General features: G+C 36.6%; 1 protein-coding gene across 1 annotated transcript in view; it reads right to left on the bottom strand.

Moving 5' to 3' along the window:
- LOC149277631 (cartilage acidic protein 1-like) overlaps window positions 1-25,230 on the bottom strand; it is a 142,189-nt gene that overhangs the window by 27,300 nt on the left and 89,659 nt on the right. Inside the window, exons 5-7 of the mRNA XM_089502678.1 lie at window positions 24,371-24,507; window positions 13,302-13,458; window positions 4,229-4,363 (exon numbers count right to left, since the gene is read on the bottom strand). Of these exons, the coding sequence (XP_089358804.1) occupies window positions 4,229-4,363; window positions 13,302-13,458; window positions 24,371-24,507 (429 nt within the window). The remainder of the gene's footprint in view (window positions 1-4,228; window positions 4,364-13,301; window positions 13,459-24,370; window positions 24,508-25,230) is intronic.

Here is a 25,230-nt window from a genome sequence, read left to right as displayed (position 1 = left end):
AATATGGTATCAGTGAACAAAGTTTTAAATCAAACCAATATTGGTTATGTTAATAATATAAACAAATATGTAAGTAAAAGCACACAAATATCACGAATGCACATCACACCGGCAGAAACTGAGTTAAATTATTTGCCAATAATCTAATCTCTGCTAAATGAAATTATCAAAATAAAAATCAAAATCAAATACTTCTAATAGGCCAATTTTATTGATTGAAAGTCTGCATTAGCGTAAAGCGCCTGTCATTTTATGTAGTTAAAACCCGCCGCGTTTTCCCAAGTGTTGTTATTTTGTAATAAGTTTAACAATTTGCATTCTAATAAGCCTGTTGACATGTCCTAGAGTCTACTGATACAATTAATGCGCAAGGCGACAGATAATAATGAACAGGAAAATAAAAAGACAAATGAAAGATAAGACATTAATATGAAATTACAAAAGAGCCTTAATTAGTGTTTATGAAGGGAGCAGACGCACAAAGGCAATAAGTAAAGTCACGGAGCAATCATGTGAAACTTGGTAATATGGAGCTTCTCACCTCATCTGCACTTCATTATAAAACAACCACATATCATCTGTGGGGTTCAATTTCCTCTGAGTCATGAATGGTCAATGCTATCGCAATTTGTAATTCCAGATCCTAATCTCTGCTTCTCTGAACAGCCTTGTAGCCTTTGGAACGGAATAATTATAATATCTATCTATCATGTTTGCTCATCAATATATGACATTTTATGCTTACTTTTCAACTCTTCTGTTTATAATAGTAAGAAAATGATGACCCTGATAATAAGCAAAGGCATGAATTAAAGTTCCAAAACTTCAAGGGAGGCATGAATATCTGGACACTGGGAGCAGACTGGTTAAATGGAAATGGAACATACTGGACGAACCGCAAAGCCCAACTGCATGAACAGAATATAGAGTGGCAACACTTTTAGTACAAGAAGTCAGTTGTGGTGAAATTAAGAAAATATCTTATTACCTCATTCACTACGCATTTCCAACACGCTACTTTTTGAAGGGGGGGGATACGTGACATTTTCCAAAAAAAAAAAAGGTTAATTTTGGATTATTTTAAAGTAGATTATGAAATGAAATGGGAATGTTAAAACATCATTTGTGTGATTATACAGTGATATCCCAATGGTGTCCATATTGTAATATCTGAAAGGGTTGAGTGTGTCGACTAAGGGAATCCAAAGGTTGGTAAGTATGTTACACAGCTAAAGACAATGCCAACTATCATGTCTGCCCTAAGATTCTTCAAACTAATGGGCTACATAAATCGGACTTTTTTGGATAAAGGGTCAGGAGGTGTCAGGAGCTCATGGGGAGAGAGGCACTCTGTATCTGCAGTCCTCTTTGAACATAAAGGTGCATTTGAGATCAAACCATGCCTGAGAACACAGGTCCCTGTCCCCAGAATTCAGTGTTCCCATCATCTAAATCCTTTGATTCTCACAGAATCTATAAAAATACACAAACAATGGATTCATTTGTTCCTATAGATTGCTGAAGACAGATTTGTTGTGCAGGGAAATATATGATTCAGGCTAATATTTACTATGAGGGTTAACAGTTTGGAGTGACATAGCTCTGGAACCCCTAGGTCATGAGGCTTTGTCAGGTTACTGAACTTAAACTTTGTACTGTGCAGTAAACTTCTCTCATTCTAGAAATATATATATATATATATATATATATATATATATATATATATATATATATATATATATATATATATATATATATATATAGTGAAGGAAGCATAAATCATTAGAGGATGCCTAGCATTTCCTCATAAGGTGCAAAGAGCACTGACAAGCACAGCATGAGCACGGGCGAGACATGAGTATCTGCACCGCAAATTATAGCAAGCGGTAATAGAAAATTCTAAATCTTCCGTGAACATCAAGCTACAGCAGCAAAAAAATGTTTTTTTTTTACTCCTTTATGAAAGTCCTTTGACAACCTCAAAATTCTGCTAATGCATCATGACCTTGGTAATTACAATCAATCATTACGTACAATACCAAAAACATATATCTGTCTCTTATTATCGCCGCATCTTCACCCACTGCTTCTCTCTTTGACATATCACCTCTTTTAATGTGCCTAAATTATTAACTGCAGTATAGCTTCTATTCCTGCGTCAGCACTGCTCCCCGCGCTACCCCATGCCTTCCATAATTTACATCCATTTAAAAGCATGGAAAGTTCCCGATTCCACGTCTATTTTTAGAGTTCATCTCTGTTTTAGCAATAAATATATTTCAAAGAAAATGAACCCTCATCAGCCCCGGTCCTGCATGAAAATCACAATTAATTGAGTTTCTTTATGTTCAATTTTATAGCTGTTTGTGCCATAAAAGATGATTAGTAATTTTAAATTCCATATTGCTATTGTAATTTGCTTTTATAGCAAGACGACTTTGAACTATCCACCTTCCCTAATAGCTTTGAGAACCACACGTCTCCCCATGCAAATGTACAGGTGAAGAAGAAAAAAACTCCGCCAAGAGTTAGGGAGAAATATGCAGTACCGAGAGCTCCTAATAGATTTGTCTCAAACATAACAGTTTGTTTAATTGGAATGTACATTTGCTTAATTGTATGATGGGCCACGTATAACAGAACGTGGCATTTTCACTGGTTTATCACTCAAGTTCATTTTCTACCGAGTATTGCACTGAAGCCAAAATCTAACAAGAATTGTCACCGGAATGAGAATATACTATTAACTTGTATATCGAATAAATATATTCCTGCATACAGTAAAGCTATAGACCGGCGGAGAATATTGTTGTCAGTTCCAATGATACCATTTTGATGAAAAAGCAAAATGAAGTTAATTATATTTTCAGTGCTTTAGTATCCTTGGTGGAATGCAAGATTAAGACTTCTCCCTTCTTGAATGGAAAATGTACCGTTCCTTTCTTTATTTCTTTCTATCTATCTGTCTATACACACACATTAAGAATCTGCTTAATAGATCCACTTTCAGATTAATTCATATTCACACAAAATTGTAATTAAATTTGCAAAATGTGTTAATTCGTAAGAATGTCCAGAAATGATGAGGGGGCTCCAAGAAAACAAAATGAAAACCGAGCTAAAAGTCCTGAATTTTTGTTTGAATATTGTTTTCTGCACTCAGTCTGCTCACACTGTCTCTCAATGTCTTCTCGCCTTCTCCATCTCCACTTACACAGCTCCATTTCTTCTCCTTTCTTCTCTGGTGATATGCTTCTCCTGGTGAGCTGCTGTGTGACGCTGGCTCTTGGAGCACTTCGGCATTAGGGTGGAGCCTCTGCATGCACCACAAGCATAACCTCCAATCGGTGGAGAGGTTGTCCCTGTGGTGAGCACCGAGGCTCCACGCTGATGCTGAAGTGCTCCTGGAGGCCAGACTAAAGCAGAAGGATTTGTGGAGAAGAATAAGGAATGCAGCGGAGGACAGGAGGAAAAAGAAGAAGCAGATCTGTCTAAACACAGAAGCTAGAGAGACATTGTGAGAGACAGCGTGAGAAAGAGTAAGAGTGTAAGAGAGCGAGAAGGAGTGTGACTATTTTGTTGCCGGATAAAACAAGCCGAATTTTGTGCAAGCCAAAAGGACAGGAAACAAAATTCATTGTCTGAAACCGAATGGACCAAAAACTTTACAAAAAAAATGAAACATTTTGGACCCATGTACACACGTCTATTTAGGATTTTAGGGTTTTTAATACTTGGACCAAGAAATAGCACAGACTTAACTATGCATTATGCAGCATAACTCCTCATGAAGTCCTCATGAAGGTTTGTCCCTTCATGATACACAGCAAAGTCAACAAGTTGAAATGGTCCAAATGGTGAATAAAGTCCAAACATTTTGATAAAACATTACTGGATATAAAAAAAAATGTGCAAAGTGGTGCTGATCCCTATTTATTAACAGGAGTAGCTTACTGGTATACCTATAAATAGGTTAAACAGGTATGAAGTATAAGCATAAAGGGGAATAAGACTGCACCCTGCCTTCTACTAGAACATAATAGACATTTAAGGTTAATACCCCACTGTTTAGAGTGTTTTGCCCCTTCATTTCATTGCAACCTCCCATTCGGCGGGTGCCAGCTGTACATATTTCTAGTCTAATTAGGTGCTCATAAAAAAATAAACAGTCTTACAATGACGACAACACAACATGTTAAGTGTAAAACGCGCCACGCAACTGACTCACCTGCGCTTGCAGCAATATCGACAAACGTTCCATCTCCTTTATTCTGAAACAGAAAGTTGGGGCCATTTTCGTTGTCACAGAATATATCAGAAGCAGCCGAATTCACGATGGGTCCAACGGTAACTCCACGTCCGCCTAAAATAACAAAGAGAGAATGATTCAGCATCAGGGTTTTCCAAACTCAAAATTATAAGTGTGCCAGTCTTAGAAGATAATGAATCCCATAAACCTGAAAACAAAATATAATTTATTGTTTTATAGGTTCAGCCTTTTATGAATGTTGGGTAAATACCAGGTCTACTTGAACATGAAAGCGACGATCTACTGTCCCTGACATCATATAGGAATGCATATTAAAGCATTTTTTCGCAAGTACTTTAAAATGCATTAAAACTTTAAAAAGCAATTGCAGATCTACAGCTCCGCACCTCCTCCATGCGTCGATAATTCTCCCCACTTGAAGCAGCCAATCAGTGGCAGTAAAAGGGCTACCATTCAATATATGCTTCTATTAGGCAGAACATATCTGCATGGGTAATAGCTGGGGCAAAAAGGGCAAGTAGATATTGGAGGATTCTACAAAATCCCACCCATGCATCCATTTCCATGGGGGGGCATCGCTAACATTTTAAGGGACCTCACAGTCATCTTATGCGTTAAAGTGCATATGATGGCTAGAGTGTCTGCTTCATATGTTATATGGCAGAAAACCCAAAACAAAAACTATGTTGTGATAAAAGAATTATGGGCGACTTCATATTGACATAAAACTGTGATGCACAATCTGCGGCCAACATATTGCTGAATTTTATGTCATAGCAAGAAACTAATTTACTTCCAAGATTTACTTCCTGCATTTATTTGATTTTCTTTTTCTGAATTTATCTAATTAAATCCTAACAGGTTTTTGTGAAACGGGGGATGGCGTGTTTCAAATTAATACAATTACAATCAAAATAAGAGCGGTAAAGCAAACTGAAAAAGTGTCATTGTGAAGGTCACAAGCAAGGACGGAGGCTGAAGAAAGTTTTCAACCTAGCAGAGCAATGGGTGGCAGTATGAGGGAGAGCGGGTGAGGCTGGTGGGAAATGACTTACTCATGTGAGTGCATGTGGTGTGGGATCACGTCTGCTCTAGTACAAGGTTTACCACGCTGGAGTTCCATTCAAACAAGGGTCGAGTTGTGTGGTCAGGACTGTGAGCAATGCTTCCACAGGGAGATGAAATAGAAGAGAACCAGAAAGCCTTGTAACCTGGAACCTTTGCCACAATGTGTATTGGTGGTCCACGTTGTTACCCCAAGTACCCACTCAGGATTAAGACAGTGTGTAAAGCTTGGAAATCTTTAACTATACCAAAATACCATGAGATTTATTCTAAAAACACTCTATAATGGACATGTCCCGTAATCTCTGAGTTTGAACAGGTAGCTATGTTAATATGAATAAGAATGCCACCCTTATCCTTGCCCTAGAACCAGTCATACTGGGCTATGCTAGGCCATGTGCTTTCCCACCATAGTGATGAATAATTTGAGTGGCAGTTATTAAACTTTTGTTGAAACAATGGATACACACGGCAGACCATCCTTAGAGCTTTGACACAATCTTGAATAAGGAGGCAAAAGCATCTCTGATACTAATGATACTTGGGGGGAAGTGTTTTATGTTTTACTTACTTCTATTGCTTGTGCTTCTTTTTCTCCCTGTTTTTTTTTTGGGAGGGAAGGGTCTTGCAGAGTGCGACTTTATACCTAAAGTGCTAAAAATCTATGTATGCTCATCAAGTTTATAATGCGATCATTTTACTAAAAATAAGTTTATAAGTTTAACAGAATGCACCCAGGGCTTTAAGAAAAGAATTATAAGATATTGATGGAATCTTTGTGTTTTATGTCCTGTCTTCAACATTTTGAAAATGGAGGTGATAAATTAGCAATAATAATCAATGTAATGAATATCTGGGAAGACTACATTTTTGGTGATCAAGTGATATGAAAAGTCAAGCAGTATTGAAATAGCCCATCATAAAATGTAAGTTATAGTAGGTATTTTTGATTACTCAGATATCAATAACTAAATAAGTATGCAGGCGCACAAAACCAAAACATTTATCTTCCACGTTTGACATGCTTCCCATTCCAGCAAAAATGATAAATCTAATTTGCTGATTGCAATTGGTTAAGATCTCAAGCTGTTCATAACACACAATTAACTGTAACCATGGTAACTTTCTTTCTAATTAATGACCGCGGATAAATCAAGAGACAATAGCACCATAACAGGGAAATTACTTAAAATCTATTAGGCTGATCATTGATGCCAAATTGTTGAAGGATGAGTTGGTGTTCTATTACCCCATCATTAATTCTAGCGTGATATTGCACGAGCCAGTCAACTACAACTACAGGACATTTTAAAGCCATGTTTATGGGAAAACTTTTTATGGAGCCACTCATTATAATAATAAGGGATCTCGGATTTCTCTAGACAATCCAATTCTCAAAAATGGAGAATACAGAAAATGTTATGGCAATAGGACTAATGAGTGTGTTATTCCAAAAAATTATAGGATGCAACCTCATGAAAGTGGTATTAATTCCAAATGGTTGCTGTATTTGTTACGACTTATATGAAGACGTTACTGGTTTCTACAGATCATTAATCCACAAACACAGATGTCCAACAGCCTGAACCCAAAGAAGCAGTACAAAAGTCTGGATTGTATCTAAACATGTAAAAACAAGTAAATAAAACATGACTACTAAGCTTTTTCCTGCAAACCACGGGGGGAAAACCAGAGATAAAACAATTGCATCACAGAACTAGAATCCAGCCTGAATGTGTTAATGAATTTTGTGTTAAAATAATAAGAATCCAGGACATTTTATACGATATTGTAGCATAGCAATAGATCAAGAGAAATTACAACAAATCAATGATGCTGCATCATCAAATATTGATCAAAAGGAGCATTAAGATGTGCTGAAAGGAGCCAGAGATTGACTAGACGGCCCATCATCCACAGATAATTACAAATAATGAATGTTCTGTAATCATCAGGAAAAATGTACTGAACTAATTGTAGCTGATGCCTGAACGGTAATCGGGGAAGCACGCTGTGTTATCAGCCTTAGTTATCAAGTTTTTTCCCCCAGCATATTTTTCAAGGGGGGAGTTTGTGAAAGAAAATGTGCTAATTACATGAGTTCACTACTATCCGCAGGTGGGAAACCTTGTATCCGATGAGTGCTGCAGAGGAAAGACTAATTTTAAGGTTTTTAAAATATTATAATTCATACCATACAGTTGTGCTCAATATTTGGCATACCCTGGCAGAAGTTGGGAAATGTTGGCATTGGTTTTGCAAAATCTGTCTTTTATTTAAGGCTAGTGATCATATGAAGCCATTTATCATCACCTTGTTGGCTGGCATAATGATAATAGATATCTCCCAAATGGCCCTGATCTAAAGTTTACATACCCTTGAATGTTTGGCCTTGTTACAGACACACAAGGTGACACACACAGGTTGAAATGGCAATTAAATGTTAATTTCCCACACCTGTGGCCTTCTAAATTGCAATTAGCGCCTGTATATAAATAGTCAATGATTTTGTTAGCTCTCACGTGGATGCAGTGAGCGGACTCGATACTGAGCTACGGGGAGCAGAAAAGAACTGCGTAACAAAGTAATGGAACTATACGTAAGCTGAACATGGGACGCGCTTGGACCTTTCAGCAGGACATTGACCCTAATAAAAATAAGTCGTACAATCTATACATATATTTTACGGACACAATACGTACGTTCCAAAGGAATGCCAATATGTAGACCGGCTTAGCAGGCAAAAGTATAAGATAGTTCATGTTAGTTATATTTACTGTAATTGTGACCTTTAATTTTTAACTGGCCCTTAATATAAAGTATATGTTGAATACAAGGAAGAGTTTCATACTTTATTAGTTTTTACTGGGTATGGTGAAATAAAGGAACTTTCTCTATTTGTTCAGAGTTTGTAGTCAGACAAATGAATAACACTAGCAATTAAAGCAGGGAGAAAAATACGATTTTATAAAAGAGTTTGTGTCTTTATTGCAGCTCCTTTATATTTACTCCTATCAGAAGAGAAAGGTTCTAAAGCTACTACTATCGCAGTGTTCCACCGCCATTGACGTTATTTACGGACAGCGCAATATTGCATAAAAGAACTTGAGAATATTGCAGCTTGTAAGAGCAGGACCTTTTTCTCCTACTGTTTCAGTACATCTTAATGTTTTTTCACTATTGACTATCCAATTTAATGTTATTGTTAATTTTTTACCCTCCCCTGATTGTAATAGCACTATGGAACCTGTCTGTGACTTACGAATAAGTGTAATGTAAGCCAAATTCTGAAATCATTTCCCATCTGTAAAGTGGAACTTTAGTTCCCAAGTGCTTTATTTTTGGCAACCAGTGCGAGCTGTTTTAGACATATTTAGTTATTATTATAGATAGCAGGCTATGGAAAAATCATTATTGAAGCAATATCCCGTCCTGACCTTTCTCCTCACCCAACCTTCGCAGTCTGCCTCAACCAATCAACAACAATCAGCAACTTAATACAACAGAGATAAGGTAACTTGATATACCTTGCCAGTGGCACACATATAAGCTTCAATACATAGATGTTGATAATTAGATGTTGATGGCTTTATGTAAATACAAATACATGTGCTTATTTTGTTTACACAACTATGAAATATAGGATTTGGATAAAGTAGCAAATCTCTATCATCATTATATGGTGATATTTGATAAAGATTAAGTGTTAAAGGTTTTTACAACACTAAACCTTTATTCAGTTCGGTTATTGTTGAGGAGGAGATCTTATCCAAAGTGGTCCACTTGAGTTTCTACAGACGTTTTCTCACTACTGAATTACCGTCTAAAAAAAAAAAAAGTGCTTTTACTTTTTACACAATTGAGGCTTTTTCAAGCAAATATTTTCATTGAATTAGAAAAACATCCCAAACATTTTGGAAAACATCCAAAATATACCTCTGGGAAACGGAATAGGTTCCTTCTCGGGATTAATACATTGTGTGGTCAACATAATGAATGCATAGAAATTATGGCTTATTGTCCCCGTGTTCAGAGCCCTATTCAAATTACAGCTAATTTTTTTTAATGTTCCTTAACATTGCACACACAAATCTAATTACATTTGCAGCAATCCAGAACTTTAAAATAAATCACCTCCCATTCTTAAATTTAAATCTTCCAGGCAGACTTCTAAATCTGCCTTCCTCACCAACAGTCACTTTTCTTAAAAAAAAATATTTAGATACCTTCTTTTTAAATTTGTTTAACACATCTGGTTCTACAGAATCACACCCACAAATTACCACACCAATTAGACACTTTCCTGTGTTGATTACAGAATCAAAGCTCGTATGTGGCTAGGGGTAAAAAAAAGAGTACCGTACTTTAACCTACATATAACGAGGTCTAGATTTCCATATAGATTTACACATACATTATATGCACTAATACATGTAATGCTTATTCTGCTAAAACATTATCTAGCTCAGTGTAAATCTGTACCCCAAAAATTGTCTGTGCCCCAAAAATAGTTTGGCAGGATAAATAAACGGGCAGATCATATGGAATAAGTCTCTACACATAAAGGTAAAGATTTGTAGCATGTATGAAAACCCGACACATTCTTTATTTCAATGGGACTGAACTCGGGTGATGAACCCAAAAGAAACCTGTTGCTTTCAAAGCTTTCCTATGTAACTCACTGGTGGTCTAAGGTCTGGATCGAACCCAGTAATCAGCCCATGCCTGCTAGTTGCCCTTATCGGTGAATAATCCCAACTCCATCATGGGGTTATTTTTGGATCACTATACCTGTTGTAAAATATAGAAATGACTCCTCATTATCATGGGCAAACAATACAAGCCCACCAGGGTCATAATATATATATATATATATATATATATATATATATATATATATATATATATATATATATATATAGGGTAAATAGAAGTATTATTAAACACCCATCTACACACACCAGACAAGCCAGAAGGCTTGCTTTTCCCTCAGAAATCTCATGGTGCTTTCACAACCACAAGGGATTCTGGGTAGGCACATGCAAACAAGGTTAACAATTATCACCTTTGCCTCTATATCCACTTTATACATGGATTCCTTGAAAGTAATTGCCCGCTGTACAAGACAGCCTTTAGACAAAACTCAGAAAGAGGTACAATAGCCAGATCACCACTCATGGACAGCTGTTTCGTCCTTCATGGGACTCCTCAGCATGAGGTTGTGATACTGGCTTAATAGTATGAGGCTATATATATATATATATATATATATATATATATAATTTATTTTTAGTTTTTGTCCAAAAATCTATAAGGAGAGTGAGGTGAATTTAACCAGAAAGCAGAAATGAAAAAAAAAAATCAATTTGATGAAAAAGTTGAGGAAATACAGCTGACTATGCACCTGCTACTCGGTATCGGTGTCCAATTTGATTTTCATGAATCAGCTGCATCTAAAAATAAACATGAATGTAAAATGTCCATGCTTCATATGAGATTGAAAACAAATATGTTTTACTTATGATTGCTTTCTATTGAACACAAAGTGCCCCTCCCCAGCGTTATTAGTTTTTTATTACATCATAAGGAAATATGCGTTATAAAAAATATAAATGTATCAAACGGCCCACTGCTTACAAGAAGGTACAAAAGTCCTCCAGAATCTCTCCAAAAGTGATTACTGTGCACCTTGGCATTAAAGGCTAACTCATATAAATTGATTAATGACAGCAGTAGTATTTAGTAGACATGTGTAAATGGGCAACACATTTAGTTCCCGGTCCATTCAGTTTGGCCAAAATTTTCTGGGGCGTTTTTAATTCAGGAAATTAATTGCCCAGTGAGCACATTTACTCTCTATCACATATTCTCTCTATCACACTCTAAATGTTTCCCTACCATCTCTGCTGGCCACTTCCGCATCTTCTATCTTCGTCCGCATCTCTATGGACATAATCCGATGGGAACTCCCTCCAAAATGCTGGCGTTTGCGGTGACATCCCCCCCGATCTTCCAATTGGGGACAGGACATCACTGAAAGAGCCGCAATATTGCCCTAACTTGTTTTGTTATGACAAAATGACAGCACTTTCGGTGAAATCCTCTCCCCTGATTGAAGGATCAGGGAGAAGATGTCACGGCAAGTGCCGCCATTTTGATGGAAGTTCCTGCCGGGTTATGTCCGTGGAGATGCAGACAAAGATAGAAGAGTAAGGATAGCAGTTTGAAGAGAGATGAGATGATACAAGTTAGAGAAGGTAAGAGTGTGAGAGAGTGAATGAGAATTACAGTGTGAGAGAGTGTGAGACAGAGCGTGACTGAATGTGAGCCTACATTAGACAAAAATGTTAAGCTTTTTTGCTGTTTTCCACCGATCCATAGGGGTTTGACCTTTTTTCATGGCTCTATACAAATTGCTGAATTTATCAATTTGGTAAATTTGCAATTTCTACAAATTCAAATGCACAAGTCTAGTATTTAGTGACAGTAGTATTAGACACAGATATCCACCTCTGAACGGTGTAGAGCTAGTATTTAATTTGATCTTCACTTGATGCCGCTAGCCAGATGTAGACATGAAAAACAAAAGTCTCTCCTATAAAGAGAACAGACCCTACAGTAAGTTGTTCTCTACTGCTACCAAAAAGCTAGAATGACTAAGGAGGGGGTCCCAGATTTCTTCTGGGAAGGGACATTGTAACCTTTGACTGACAGTCTCTAATGATTAAAACTCTTACAGACAGCTCTATAAACATAACATTGACTGTATTGGAGCATAGATGGAATAAATGGGTTATGATTTTAAAAATCTTTGGATTTATTGCAGAAAATATAATTAAAATCTAACAGAAATAATAATAGAGTGTCACCCAAGCCTTTTATATGACCTTTCCAGCATTTCTTGAAACTGTGCCTAAAATGTAGATTGCACCTTAAATACATGCTCCTTCTTTGTAATGTACTGAAATGGGCAGTTCTGAACCTTTTCTACCAACATGAAGTTGTGAATCCATAATAATCATGGCACATGATAATTTATGACAATTTCCATTAAAATGCCTTACAAGGTCTATTACAGAAATGCTACTGAACAGAATGCTACTATATTTGTTAAAGTTTGAAAAATGATAACCATATCTTAAATATTTTAAAAATAAAATGCAATACTAAACCTTGTCGGCAACAATAGATGAGAAGGAATATATTATATGTATAATCCTTAGCATAAGGGCAATAAATAATAATAAATAAGTTAATAAAATGCAGGATATATCATATTAAAAAATAAAAAAGGTAGTGTACACCGATTGTGACGGGCCCATCCCTTTTAATTCCCATTGCATCTTTGAAATAATGTAACTTTAGGCATCAGTATGTCTGGCAGGAAACCTAGCAATCATTATGATGTCGTTAATTTTGTTACAATTTCACTTAATTTGAGAATAATGCTTTTAGTGCTAGGTAGTATTTTTTTTGGTTCATAAAATTAATTTTAGGATTTTCTTACCCTAGTAGTCAATCAACTTGAACTGTCTACAGAATTTAAAAAATATATGCATTACTAATAAATGAAAATGGGTTTGGTTTATATATACGAGACCCAGGTCTAAGGGAGTAATTTTAGAAAATACTGTATTACAGAGGGGCAGTAGATAGCCTCCTAGTGGTGGTGAAAGGGTAAAGCACATTAACGTTAAATAATTACTTGCTTAACGTGCCAAGACACTTAAGGGTATGAAAGCTAGTTGCTTTCATTCCATTAAAAGAGTGGCCTTAGGTTTACCCACTTTTCACCCAGTTCTACCAGCGTCCTACCCTTTGCCCAATCACACCCTCCACAGGTAGCCACTCATTCCGTTACTTGGCTTTGTACTCATGGTGGCTTTCTCTATGATTTGGATTTTTTTGGGGGCATTCTGAAGAGTCTTTATACTGTAAATGCTGTCCATACATGTTTTCCCAATACCTGTGTACTTGTTCACTCCGGCTTCTGCTGCCACATTTGAAAGAGCAACGATTCCTCTTGGAACATCACTAGCCGCTTCATCCAGTTCAATCAAAGCATGAGGACCCACATTGCTGCTGGCATAGTTTGCAACATAGATGGAGTATTTTCCTGTACCCTGCAAAGATAGAAGTAAGCAATTATACGCTGAGGCTCCACCACAACACTATATTCCAAAAAGAACAGGGAACCGTGGAAGACAAAATACAAAACAAACAGCATATGATAGCATCCAGTTATAAATTCTCCTGGGCTAGTATAGTGCTATACAGACATTTCAAGACCGGCACGGCTTGATCTAGAATGGCTGAAACATTATGTGTGCTGGAATTGCCGAGATAGCGGTCACCCCAGAAAAAGAATGAGGGATTTGGGTTGCTAGAAGGGAAATATGGGTGCTATGGTGCCTCTGCTGCCAAGAGTTTGGTTACATCTGTACTTTTGTTTAGATATTACGGATCCCATATGTGACAAATGATAAAATGTAAAAGCACATTCAGTGAAGTAAATCACGGCGAATCAATCACGGATACAAAGTTTCGGCGTAAAGCAGCAGTGGTCAAATCAGGTGAAAACATTTCATAACAGAGATAATTAACGAGACGCGATTGTTTATATTATGCTGCAGAGGCTTTAATTATTTATGTGCGCCTCTTAGACGAAGGGTAGTTTCTGCAGATTAATTTAATACGAACTGTTTTTCATTATTCCAGCGGTGTTCAGATTAGGATGCATTCAGTGCAAGGTCACATCCCCCCCCCCCGATTAACAGATTGTCATAGACTAGAGACGTTTTGCTAACATGGAAGAACAACGTAAATATTTACATGAGAATGAAAATAACCTATATTTCCCTATAGTGAATGAGCCTGTTCAGGTTAGCGGTGGCCACACTGCTGGTTTGACTGATCAAGATTCTGGGGCACATGCCCAAGCACTAGGGTTTCATCAACGTATTCCAAAAAAAGCATTCTGTTCTAGTAACCGGGCTCAGGACTGACCCTGTTGCCCAGTGTGCCAAGGTGGCAGACTAATAGAGCATAGAACTTAAATCCGTGCGGAGTGCTTTACATAGAAATACTCTGCAGAACATGGGCAGGCTAGGAGACCAACTCTGAACATATTCCTGCACATGGGCGCAGGTTATTAACTCCTAGATTAAACTTATTTGGCTTGCAAAATACACATACCCCCGCTTAAACTAATGTGTAAAATGAGTTATACAAATTGGTAAATGTAGCGACAAATGAGGAGTAATTTGAACAAATAAGCAAAACACAAGTGTGCAGCATACAAAACATGTAAAAACTTTGTGCAAAAAACCCAAAATATACTTCTGTTCTGTGTATGTTTTGCTCCTATTGACTTTATAGCATAATATTCATATACATAAAAAGATATACATATAAAAATACATATAGTGGCCAGATTGGCTGCTAAACAACACAAACGCAGGGAGACCCAGCAGAGGGGCCGCAGTCACTAAAGGTGTGATGCAGAGTATTCCTTTCCCCAAAGTGTTCTCCATGAACATCATGGGGCTTACGTGTGTACACCGTTTTGTGCGCGCCACTCTGTTTACCGGGGGAGGGGAGCTAAGCCCATTATATTAGCCTCCTGATTGGTTTGAAATTCAGCCAATCAAGAAGGCCTTTTTTTGCCATACACACCATGAATGTGAATGTTACAATATATAGCGATTAGTAACATGTGCATCGCGCTAGAGATGATGGTATAGAAGATAGACAAATGAGGTTTATATAGGTGGGATTGGAAATTGCCAAAAATAATTAAAGATAATTATATAGGAGTTCTAAAGTCAATGGCACTCATAAATAAAATTAAATCTGCCTCATATGTCTACTAGTGCTGGGGATAATCACTTTACAACTAAGAGAGGTATTAAAGTTAGAAGAATAACTTACAATTACATATCAGTTACGCAGAAGTGCGCCACAACAAGAGTTACGCTTGTTCATTTACTGCCCCATCAGCCATAGCTATAAGGCCGTAAAACTAAATTGAAAAACTCCCAACCTAACTTGCTAAATGTCTCTTTCAATTGTTTATGTACCGCTTTTTCTCAGTAGCCCAGATGAAAGCAAGGCAATAAGGAAGCTTTCCAACCATAGGCAATTCCACATAAGCAAGGTTTGTAATTCTAAGTAAATGAAGGACACACTTATCCACAGTCATCTTCTCTTATCTGAAGCATAATGAAAATGTAAAAAGGCATTATGTTCTAGGGCCTCGTTGTGCATTTTTATGAACACAGAATTATTTCTGCTAATCGGTTTATTGATTTAGTATTATTTCTATCGGTTTGTGGCATTCGCTACGTTTTGCACGGTTCTGGAAAGCGAGGAATCGTCGGCCAAGTATGCACGTTATATGGGTTTTTAATCCATGACATGATGGCACATTGTAAAAATGACCATTAGAGAAGGCTTTATAAAAAGTCCCTTTAAGCTCCCATTACAAGCAGCCTACGCATCTCACTTCTGCATCAATATATTAAGGGTGAAGTGCAATAAAATACATTACAACATAATCACCTGTTAGTCCATTTAAACATTTATCTTTCAGTAGTTACTGCTCAATAACGCTTAAAAAATAGCAATTATAATTAATTGGGTCTTAAGTTTATTTGTATGTTTTATCTATTTTCTCCTATCTCGATGCCCCAGTTCTTCTCCCATTGCTTAAAGGGACATATACCTCCAATCCCACATCTTATACCTTTTCTTTTAGTGTTAACGTAAAGCATACATACCTCTGTTCCTTTGTGTTTTATTGTATCTACAGGATTACCATGAGACCATGTGCAGCTTGTTAGAACAATGTAGAGCATGAGAAATTTACACGTGGAGTGATCGTAAAATTCAAGCAAACCATTAAATAAATATAAGTGAGCAATGTTTTTAAATACCTCTATTGTCTTTTTAATAAAAATTAAAAAAAAAACCAAAAACAATAAAAATGACATAATCCATAGTCTGTTGACTTTAACAGATTTTGTGATGCAAGATGTTATCCGACACAGAAAGTAACTCAATATATTTCATCTATAACAGTAATTGAATGTATTTTTTTCCGATCTGCATCACATCTGAGACAAATGAATCTTTTTCTCTGGAGTAATATCGATTACCGGGTCAGTTCTATTAGGAATTCCACACACAGGTTGCTCCGTTCCTGTCAATTAGGCCTTTGAAAGTGTTTTATTCTCTTGAAAAAGCCCTGCACAAAACTTGTGATTTATTTTGAAAACTTCTCAGAAGGATCCGCAGAAAAGAAACCAAACACCAAACGTGTGCTTCTCTCGTTCCTCAGAGCAGAGAGGCTGAGCGTGCAGCGGAATAATTTAAACCCTTGGCTGCCAAGAAGATTTTACAAACAACTCTGTTCCCAGTGAAAAATCGGAAAATACTTAATCTCAATACATGATTCTGTTTCTTGTACTGAGAGCTACATAAAACACAGTGGGAAGAAAGGAGGATTTGTTTAAAAGGAACATCTACAGTTGCTTTTTTCCATTCATTCTTCACATATATCCATTCGATTCCCCCGTTCTCTTCTCCTTTCAACATAATTCCCACTGTCTCTTATCTTCGTCTAGGTCTTCCATTTATACATAACTCCCACTATTCCCTCCTTTACAACCCTTTATCCATTTGGATGGCCGGAAATGTAGGTAAAGAAAATGAAGAGAATAACCATGGGTTAATAGATGAGTATCCACAGAGTTAGATAATACGACATCTCTGTCTAAGGATTGTATTATCTAACTCTGGATATTTTTAAGAAAGGTCTGGATGCTTTTCTGGTTCAGCATAACATAAACGGCTACAACTGTCACAAAAGACAGTATTAGCAAAAAAAAACAACACAAAAGTATTAGCAAGTTGATCCAGTAATCTGATTGCCGCTATGGAATCAAGAAGGATTTTTTGCCCCTGCTGTGGCATAATTGCACAAAGTAGGGTTTTTTTGCCTTCTTTTAGACCAACGTTAGAACTAGGTATGTGTGAAAGGTTGAACTTGATAGACTAAAGTCTTTTTTTTAAAACCTACGATACTATACTATACTAGTAATGGGAGGGGGGAAAAAGAATCCAGAATGGATTTAAGGGATGATAAGGGGAAACAATGGGTTAAGACTTATGAATGGGCAAAGCATTAGAATATCGGTGGAGGAATGGACTGGAATGGAGATGTGAAACTGAATGAACAAAGGAGTACACAAAGTATAGATCAAGAGACCTCAGTTTGGTTCTTATCTGAAATTAACTATTTCAACTTATATCGGTCTTTACAGTGCAAAAAAAATCTAATTGGAGCAAATTGCGCGACTCCAACCACGCTTGCCAGCCAATCTACAGGAGAAGAAAAAAGTGTGACAATAACATTGTCACAAATATATATATTTAGTGTCTTAAAAAAAATATATTGTTGGGGAAAAAAGTTCTCCCCTTACTAAAATATTATTAATGAAAATACTTATTAATTGTAATAGAAGACTCAGAACGAATGAATAATTTCATCCTCACTCTTCATTCTCGTATCCAAGCACTGGTAGTGGGAAGTGTAAATTATTGTGGAGTACGTTTTGCATATTTTTTGAGGATATAAAAAAAAATAGATGAAAATATCTTGTACAAAAATATGTATCTGGTAATGCTGTCTTGGCAGACAGTTTGCATTGCAAAACATGTAAACTTTCACAAAATGATAATATTCCACGTTGTGTTCTTTTGGTGCCTAATTATGATAACTACAGTGAAGACAATCACGCACACAAGAAATCGGGGCTTTAATTAGTCAAATTTGTATAAAGTTGAGATGAGATGTTATCATATTTATCATAGTATGGCTGTATACATTTTCAGGGTGTTTTTAATTCTGTGAGTACTTTTCCAAAATTTGTCTTGGTTACCCTGGGTATATTTCACATACATTAGTGTTCTAGGGTCAGTTCAGTAAATCACAGTTTTAAGTTAGGGCTAAGTTGCAGTAGTCTTGCAAGAACCCACCATTAGCCGAACCACTTGATTTCAACAAGTCAGCGCACTAAACTTGTGGTTTGGGACCATCGGCTGAGCATAATGCAAAACAAACACATATATACATATATACATATACATACACACACACTGTATACACAGTATTATACTCATGGAGAGCAAAATACAGGTATGTGAACATTAGCATAATGCTGCAACGTTAAGGATTCTAGTTGGAGACATATAAAATAAAACAAAATAGGGAATACTCGGAAGGTCTTGGCATTTTTTGTTCATTGTAAATATTCTACATTTGTGGCACACAGACAGATATTCTCATGGGCTGTAGATGTTTCTATTATACATGGAAGAACTTTAGGGTATTTGCACGCAAAGGAGCCTGTGTAACAGGGGGTTAGTAACATTGATAAGCAGTGCCTACAAGAATGCTTGTAGCCATAGAAAGAAATGAGACAAAAAGTAAAATATAGGTCACAAGGCGTATAATCGACGGCCCCTGCTAAGAAGTTGGTGACAGACCTTATTTCCTACTTGCATGTCTGCATTAGAATGTATTATAATATTTTCTTGTTTTGAAGAGAGAATTGAAAATGGTGAGGAAAGATACTAGGTCCACTCAATAACGTCCAAGAAAGCGCACAACTTTTAATTGTGTTGACAGCAAGTGCGTAGTATCCACCTGGACCCTTCAGTTTGTATCACTTTTTTCCACTTCCTTCTAGCCCCAACAATCTGAGCTCTTAAGATCCGACTTTTTGGTGGGTAGCCTTTGGTCCTTCCATCTAGAGCCCTGCGCGGGACTGCTTTTTTGATCCCGCTCCCGATGTTTTGAATCCTGCCTGCTCCTGCAATGTGGGTGTTCCGCTCCCACATTTGTGGCCAATCACGCCTGCCTCCTTACCTGATTTCCTGCGCAGTCCCGCAAGGCTGCCCTAGGGTTGTTCCCTCACAGCGTCTCTTCTCTTGCTCCGCCCAGGAACAAGGCGGAGTCACAGGAAGTGATGTCACATCACGTGACTCCGCCTTGTTCCTGAGCGGAGCAAGATAGGAGACACTAATGGAGCAGCGAGAAGGCATCCTTGCGGGACTGCGCGGGATTACCGGGACCCGCCTCCCAATGCAGTCCTCTACTTCCATCCATAACGTCCTTTAGAAGCCAATGACTTTACAACATTGGGTGGAGATACATAGATCTGACCCTTCCTGAGCTTTTGGCCAAGGAGAGAGAACAGAGGCTTCCCCCATCCCTGAACCCTAAAACTGATGGGGGCTCATTGATGAACTACATCTTAACTTTACTAGTGCACAGAGGATTAAATAAATTATACTGTCTACTTGGCTGGAGATAATGGAAATTGTAGCAGATGGAGTGCTACCTTGTTGCCCTCCCTGTTCATTAAACAAATTTGGCAATGTCAATGTCAGAACATTTTAATATGTGCTTCACAATCCTTGTTTGAAAATCCACAGATGTTCTTATACATGTAAAATGTTTTCTTGGGTTTTCTTACTAAAACAAAACATGAATACAGAGATCCTGTCTGTCAAGTCATTATAAAACACACAAGTTCTGTGAAATGTCTGAGATCGGTGCGCTGCGCAAAAAGAAGCCCACAGACAGCACCTGGGCCCCCTCCAGCCGAACCATTATTCCAGGGCAACAGCTGCGACTCTGATTTAGTGATTACCATTAGACAGCAAACTACATGTTGAGGCAGAAGAAAGGTGACAGACAGCAGGAATCAGAGACACAAACACTCATTTGTCAAAACAAGTCCCACTTTGTCCAAAAATATCCCACTAATAGAGTGACGGCTTTTGTTAGATGTTTTTGAAGCAAAACGAGTAACTTCTCTCTTCTATTTCCAACTACTGTTTCTGCTTCTAGCTTTCAAAAAAGAATGTTTCCTCTTACAAATTAACTTTGTCGTATTTCTGCTCATTTCCTTGCCCTTCTCAAACACTATAACATTCTTTTCCATGCTATCCCATCTGTTAGAAACATTAGTCCAACCGAGAGGCGCTTCCTACCAAACAGATTTCCAAGCACATCAAGGTCCTCTCCTCATCCTTCCTTCATTATGTCAGAGAAAATATAGTTTAATATAACTATGGAATGACTGAGCCTTTCTGTCCTATACCACTGAACTCTTTTAGTATGTGGTAATTTTGGACGGAGTTCTGGCCTCGCATTTCTGAAATCAGCCATGTTTTAAGTCTATACCATATCTGATGTCTATAGTCCAACTGCATATGTTTTGAAGGTGTTGACATTGAAAAAGTTGTAAAATGTCATAAGCTTTTGGGAGCAATAGATATTTCCATCTAAAGAAAAAACCTCTGAGGTTCTGAAAGCTTATATAACTTTATATCTTTTTTATGTTATCAAACAAAAAGTTGTCAAGTTCACCTAAAGACTATTTTCTCCTGGGCTAAAACAACTACATAAGTTTTTTCTTTATTCGTTTACCTAGAGGTCTTCTCCTTGTGTAGAACACTGTGTCAACATATTTTTGTCTATTATCCTGAAGACATTTTGCACTTTTTTTTTTATCATCTACCCCTCTAATCATTTTATGATATTATAAAGTCACTGGAAATATAATAAAACTAGAAATTAAAAAAACCAAACTCATAACCTTGAGAAAGTATAGAAACTAAACAATGGAGAAGTTTTATTCTATAATCTGTGATTCATACTGTTTCTTCATTATTTAAGCGTCCTTGAAATACTTTTAGAACACTTCAGGTTTGCTTTGTTAATAAGTGAAAAGAAAAAAGTTACACATTTTGATAAATAGGCTTCACACAATAACCATTGAGCCGGTTGCATGAATCTTATAATAAGAGTTTTACAATGCAGCATCGGAGTCTAAATGTCAAGCAACTGCAAGTTGGCAGCCAAGGCAAACTTGAATGAGTTAGACCGAATGGTCAATATTCCAAATTAAACAAACTCAGTTGGAATGCCAACATGCAAAAAAATGTAAAAGTGTTACACAGACACACGGACTAGACTGGGTTACAATTAAAGTTATGGCAAACAAAGTCAAAAAGAGCTAGTCATACGCCGTTTGGCGGTTGAGTGTTCAACTCAAAAGTTACTAATATAGTTATATTGAGAGAACAAGCAAAAACCATATTACGGACACATTCATTACATATTAAAAAATATTTAGGGGTGGATGTGCCACGATAAGTTATTACAAGGCAACACTTGGGAAACACTTTTCTGCAGAATATTGTCTGCTAGCCTGATTTATACCATATCATTTTTCACATTATAATGGGGTTTGTCTAGGAATAAACTCGCAACCATTTGCATTGTGACTCTAACCTGAAAGTTCTTTTGGCTTAAGGTATCTGTTTATTATTATTATGTATTTGTTCTTCTACAACTAACCCAGAAGAAATACAATGTAAAAATTGACACAACAATAAATGGATAACACAGTTTAAAATATATTCTAAATACCTAAGATGACACTTAACACATTTCCATAGCAGCTGATCATTAAATTAAGCAGCTCTCATTACATAAAAGTTTTGAGACCGCTGTGTTAGACTGTCATCGTTTTATACTTTTTCTCTTTTGTGACATACTTCGTTCCAAATCCTATTAGGATTCTGATAAGGATTGCTGTTTTTTCTTTATTTTCATTTTACTGTATTTTTTAATTTTTCTTTTTTTTGATGATAATCAACTAATGTCATTCCACATATTTGTTTTTTAAAAAATGCATTAGCAAATAAGCATGAATTTCCTTGCTAAAAGAATAAAGGACCGTTCGGAGTACGATTACTTTCCACGCAGCCTGGATAAATGCAGAGGGGGTCCAAAATATTAAAGAAAAAGTTGGAAACTAAGGCAACTACACAATATGCATGCAAGTCAGGTAAACGAAGAAGAGGAGAGAGAAGCCACTGAGTCACGGACAATGAAACTTAGACAGCACATGGATAGAGTACATAGACAGATGGATCTCTGCGTTATATCTGGGAGATTGTAATTTTAAAATACATTAGGGGCTTATTTATTGATACATGCTGCACAAATTGAGTCATTTTATTATTCCTGTCCTACATTGGACAGTGTTAAAAGCCCCCTGAAGAATGTCTTTTTAAATGCTGTGTAAATTGCTAGTTTTATAGAGCAATGTATTTTATGAAACCCCTGTAGTATTGTAAGTCTCCTCTAATTATTTCAGGTTGTTTTACAGATATCCAACAGAAGAAGTTCATTTTGGGAAACCATTACGGAGGATACACAGCGAACATTTCATGTTAGCACCCAGCGCTGCGCCAAAATTATCAGCCATCGACGGTAGCTTGATAAACAGTAACAATTTGTAGCCACAATTATGAAGCGACTAAGATGGTATAAAATAAAATGGCCTTTAATGGTTTCCATAATTTGAAGTCCCATGAAAATAACAAAAATGAAAATAATAATGAACTGCTCTATCAAACATTGAAGGCCGTGATTCCAGTGTTACTGTAGTAAAATGATGCTTAATAATTCGTGATAAAGCCAATGGGATGTTATATAAATAAATAATAATAATTAAAAAAATAATAATAAAAATATATATATATAAATATATAAGCGCTGCGTAATTTGTTGGCGCTATATAAATAAAAGATAATAATAATATATATAAATAAATATATAAATATATAAATATATATATATATATAAATAAATATATTTGCATATTTTACAAATGATTGATTCATCTAGTCTGTCCTTTCCAATCTTACTTGGTCATTTGTTACTTGGTCTTCACAGTAGCCTTACAGCTAATGCATACATGCTTACATTCGGAATATATCCTGTATTCTATAGGATTCTATCTGTGGCTATGGCTTCTTTTCAAACACTTCTCATTCACGGAGAGTGCCAGTTGTTACCAAGTCCAAAGTGATTAATATGTTCAAAAGCAAAACTACTTATAGTACCATCCATCTTAAAGTGCAGAGATGGTGGCAGTCTCTCTAAGATGCCAATTTAATCAAAGGTCACACTAGAACACAGTTCAAGGCAATGAGTTTATTAATGGGCTTTACAATAGCAAACACGCTCAACAGAGTAACAAGAGATGCTTTTCTTGAAGGTTTCAGTTCTGCCACACATCAAAATTCTATTAGGATTTGAAATACAGAGAAAAGACACAATAACCGGAATGAAATTAAATTGGTCCTTTTAAAATGTAATCGCTCATTTGTGAAAACAGCAGCTCTGGTTTCAGATTTTTCTGATGGAATGACTGAAAATCCTAATAGAAAAATATTTCCAGAACCAGATAAAACAATATTTTCAGCAATAACATTTCTTTATTAAGATTGGGAAAGTAAAATATAATGGTAACGTGCAGTTTCGGAAATCATTAAAGCGTGAATGATTAGTTCGATTTTATGGTACCCCGGTTTAAAAATATAGAAACGCAGGCATAGAATTTAATGGCTGATAAGAACCTTCAGCATATTTTTCTTTTGTGAGTCTTGTTTTATAAAAATAAAATTATAAAAGTGATCTGGAAAGACTAAGGACTAAGACTCAATATGTATAGCTTGGAGTAAAGAAGAGAGAGGCATAAACATATAAATACTGGAATACTGGAAAGTACAGGAGAGAAGTTTATGCAAAAGGAGGAGAAATGTTACAAAAAGAGATCATAATCTAAAACTAGAGGCTCCAAGGCTTAACGTAACGAGAGGGTGGTAGAGAAGATAAACAGCCTTCCATCAGAAGGTAGATGTAAATACAGAGAGGGATAGGCATATGGCTCCTAAAGACCAGTTAATGATTAGATGGCGGACTAGATGGGCTGAATGGTTCATATTTACTGTCAAATTCTGTGTTTTATCCAGAATAACCACATGCCTGTCCCATGTTTTTTTCACATAGCCAAAAACTTAACTCAGACGATACTTCGTTTCATATATATATCCACATTCTTGGAACGAAGGCTGTCAAGAAATAAGATAGCTGGATCTCATCCTTACCTTCCTGTCAATGCAAGCCACAGACCGCCCAGCAAAGAAACTAGCAAGATTCCGCTTTTTGTTCACGTCGTCACTGAGGATGTCCTCCCAGCGTCCATTTCGAAACTTAAACAGCTTATCGGGGTACGTAGCCATACCTGCAAACGGATGAAAACAAATTGTAAATTCTCTGTGCACATCACGTGTCCTTTGTAAAAAGCAATGCTGAGTGTGACCGACGCATTTCACTCCTACCCATCACAAAATGTGTAGTTTAAAAATAAAATATTTTTTCTTTTACCCCACGAACATATTTAACAGTTATCTTGTTCAGTGTAGACAGGGGTTATATTTCTTTAGCATCATTCACATACACTGTACATATAACTGAATTAAAAAAAAAAGTATGTAAAGCCATCAAAAAAAATACCATAGAAAGGGATTCAGAAAAATACCTAAAGTGGTTAGTATCTCGTGGTTTTTTTTTGCTTATTTTACATACATCTTTTGCAGCCTTTGAAACGTCTAATTTTCAGAGCAAAAAATTTGAGGTCTGATGACAAAATAAAAACATTTGAGTCCGGTTTACCACCATTATAAAAAAAATACATATTATATTATTCACTAGACCATGAGTAGGTTATTTCATTGACAGTACTATGCATTTATGGTCAGCCATGATAATCTCCTGCATAACAAATAACGATAGACCTATATAATACGTGATTAGTTTGTAGAGATGTATTTATTTCCTGACCTTACACAATGCCCCCTATTTTTATATAATATTATAGGTGACTAAGTCCAGAATATGCTATAGGTTAGGTATAGCCCTGAGGAGGTGGTATGGGAGGGAGAGTATGATTGGTGTGGGTTAAAGA

Source organism: Sceloporus occidentalis, unplaced genomic scaffold, assembly GCF_023333645.1.
Source record: "Sceloporus occidentalis isolate IW3139 unplaced genomic scaffold, rSceOcc1.0.p SCAF_208, whole genome shotgun sequence".
NCBI classification, from domain to species: Eukaryota; Metazoa; Chordata; class Lepidosauria; order Squamata; family Phrynosomatidae; genus Sceloporus; species Sceloporus occidentalis.
This window is presented reverse-complemented; position numbering and strand designations above follow the sequence as displayed.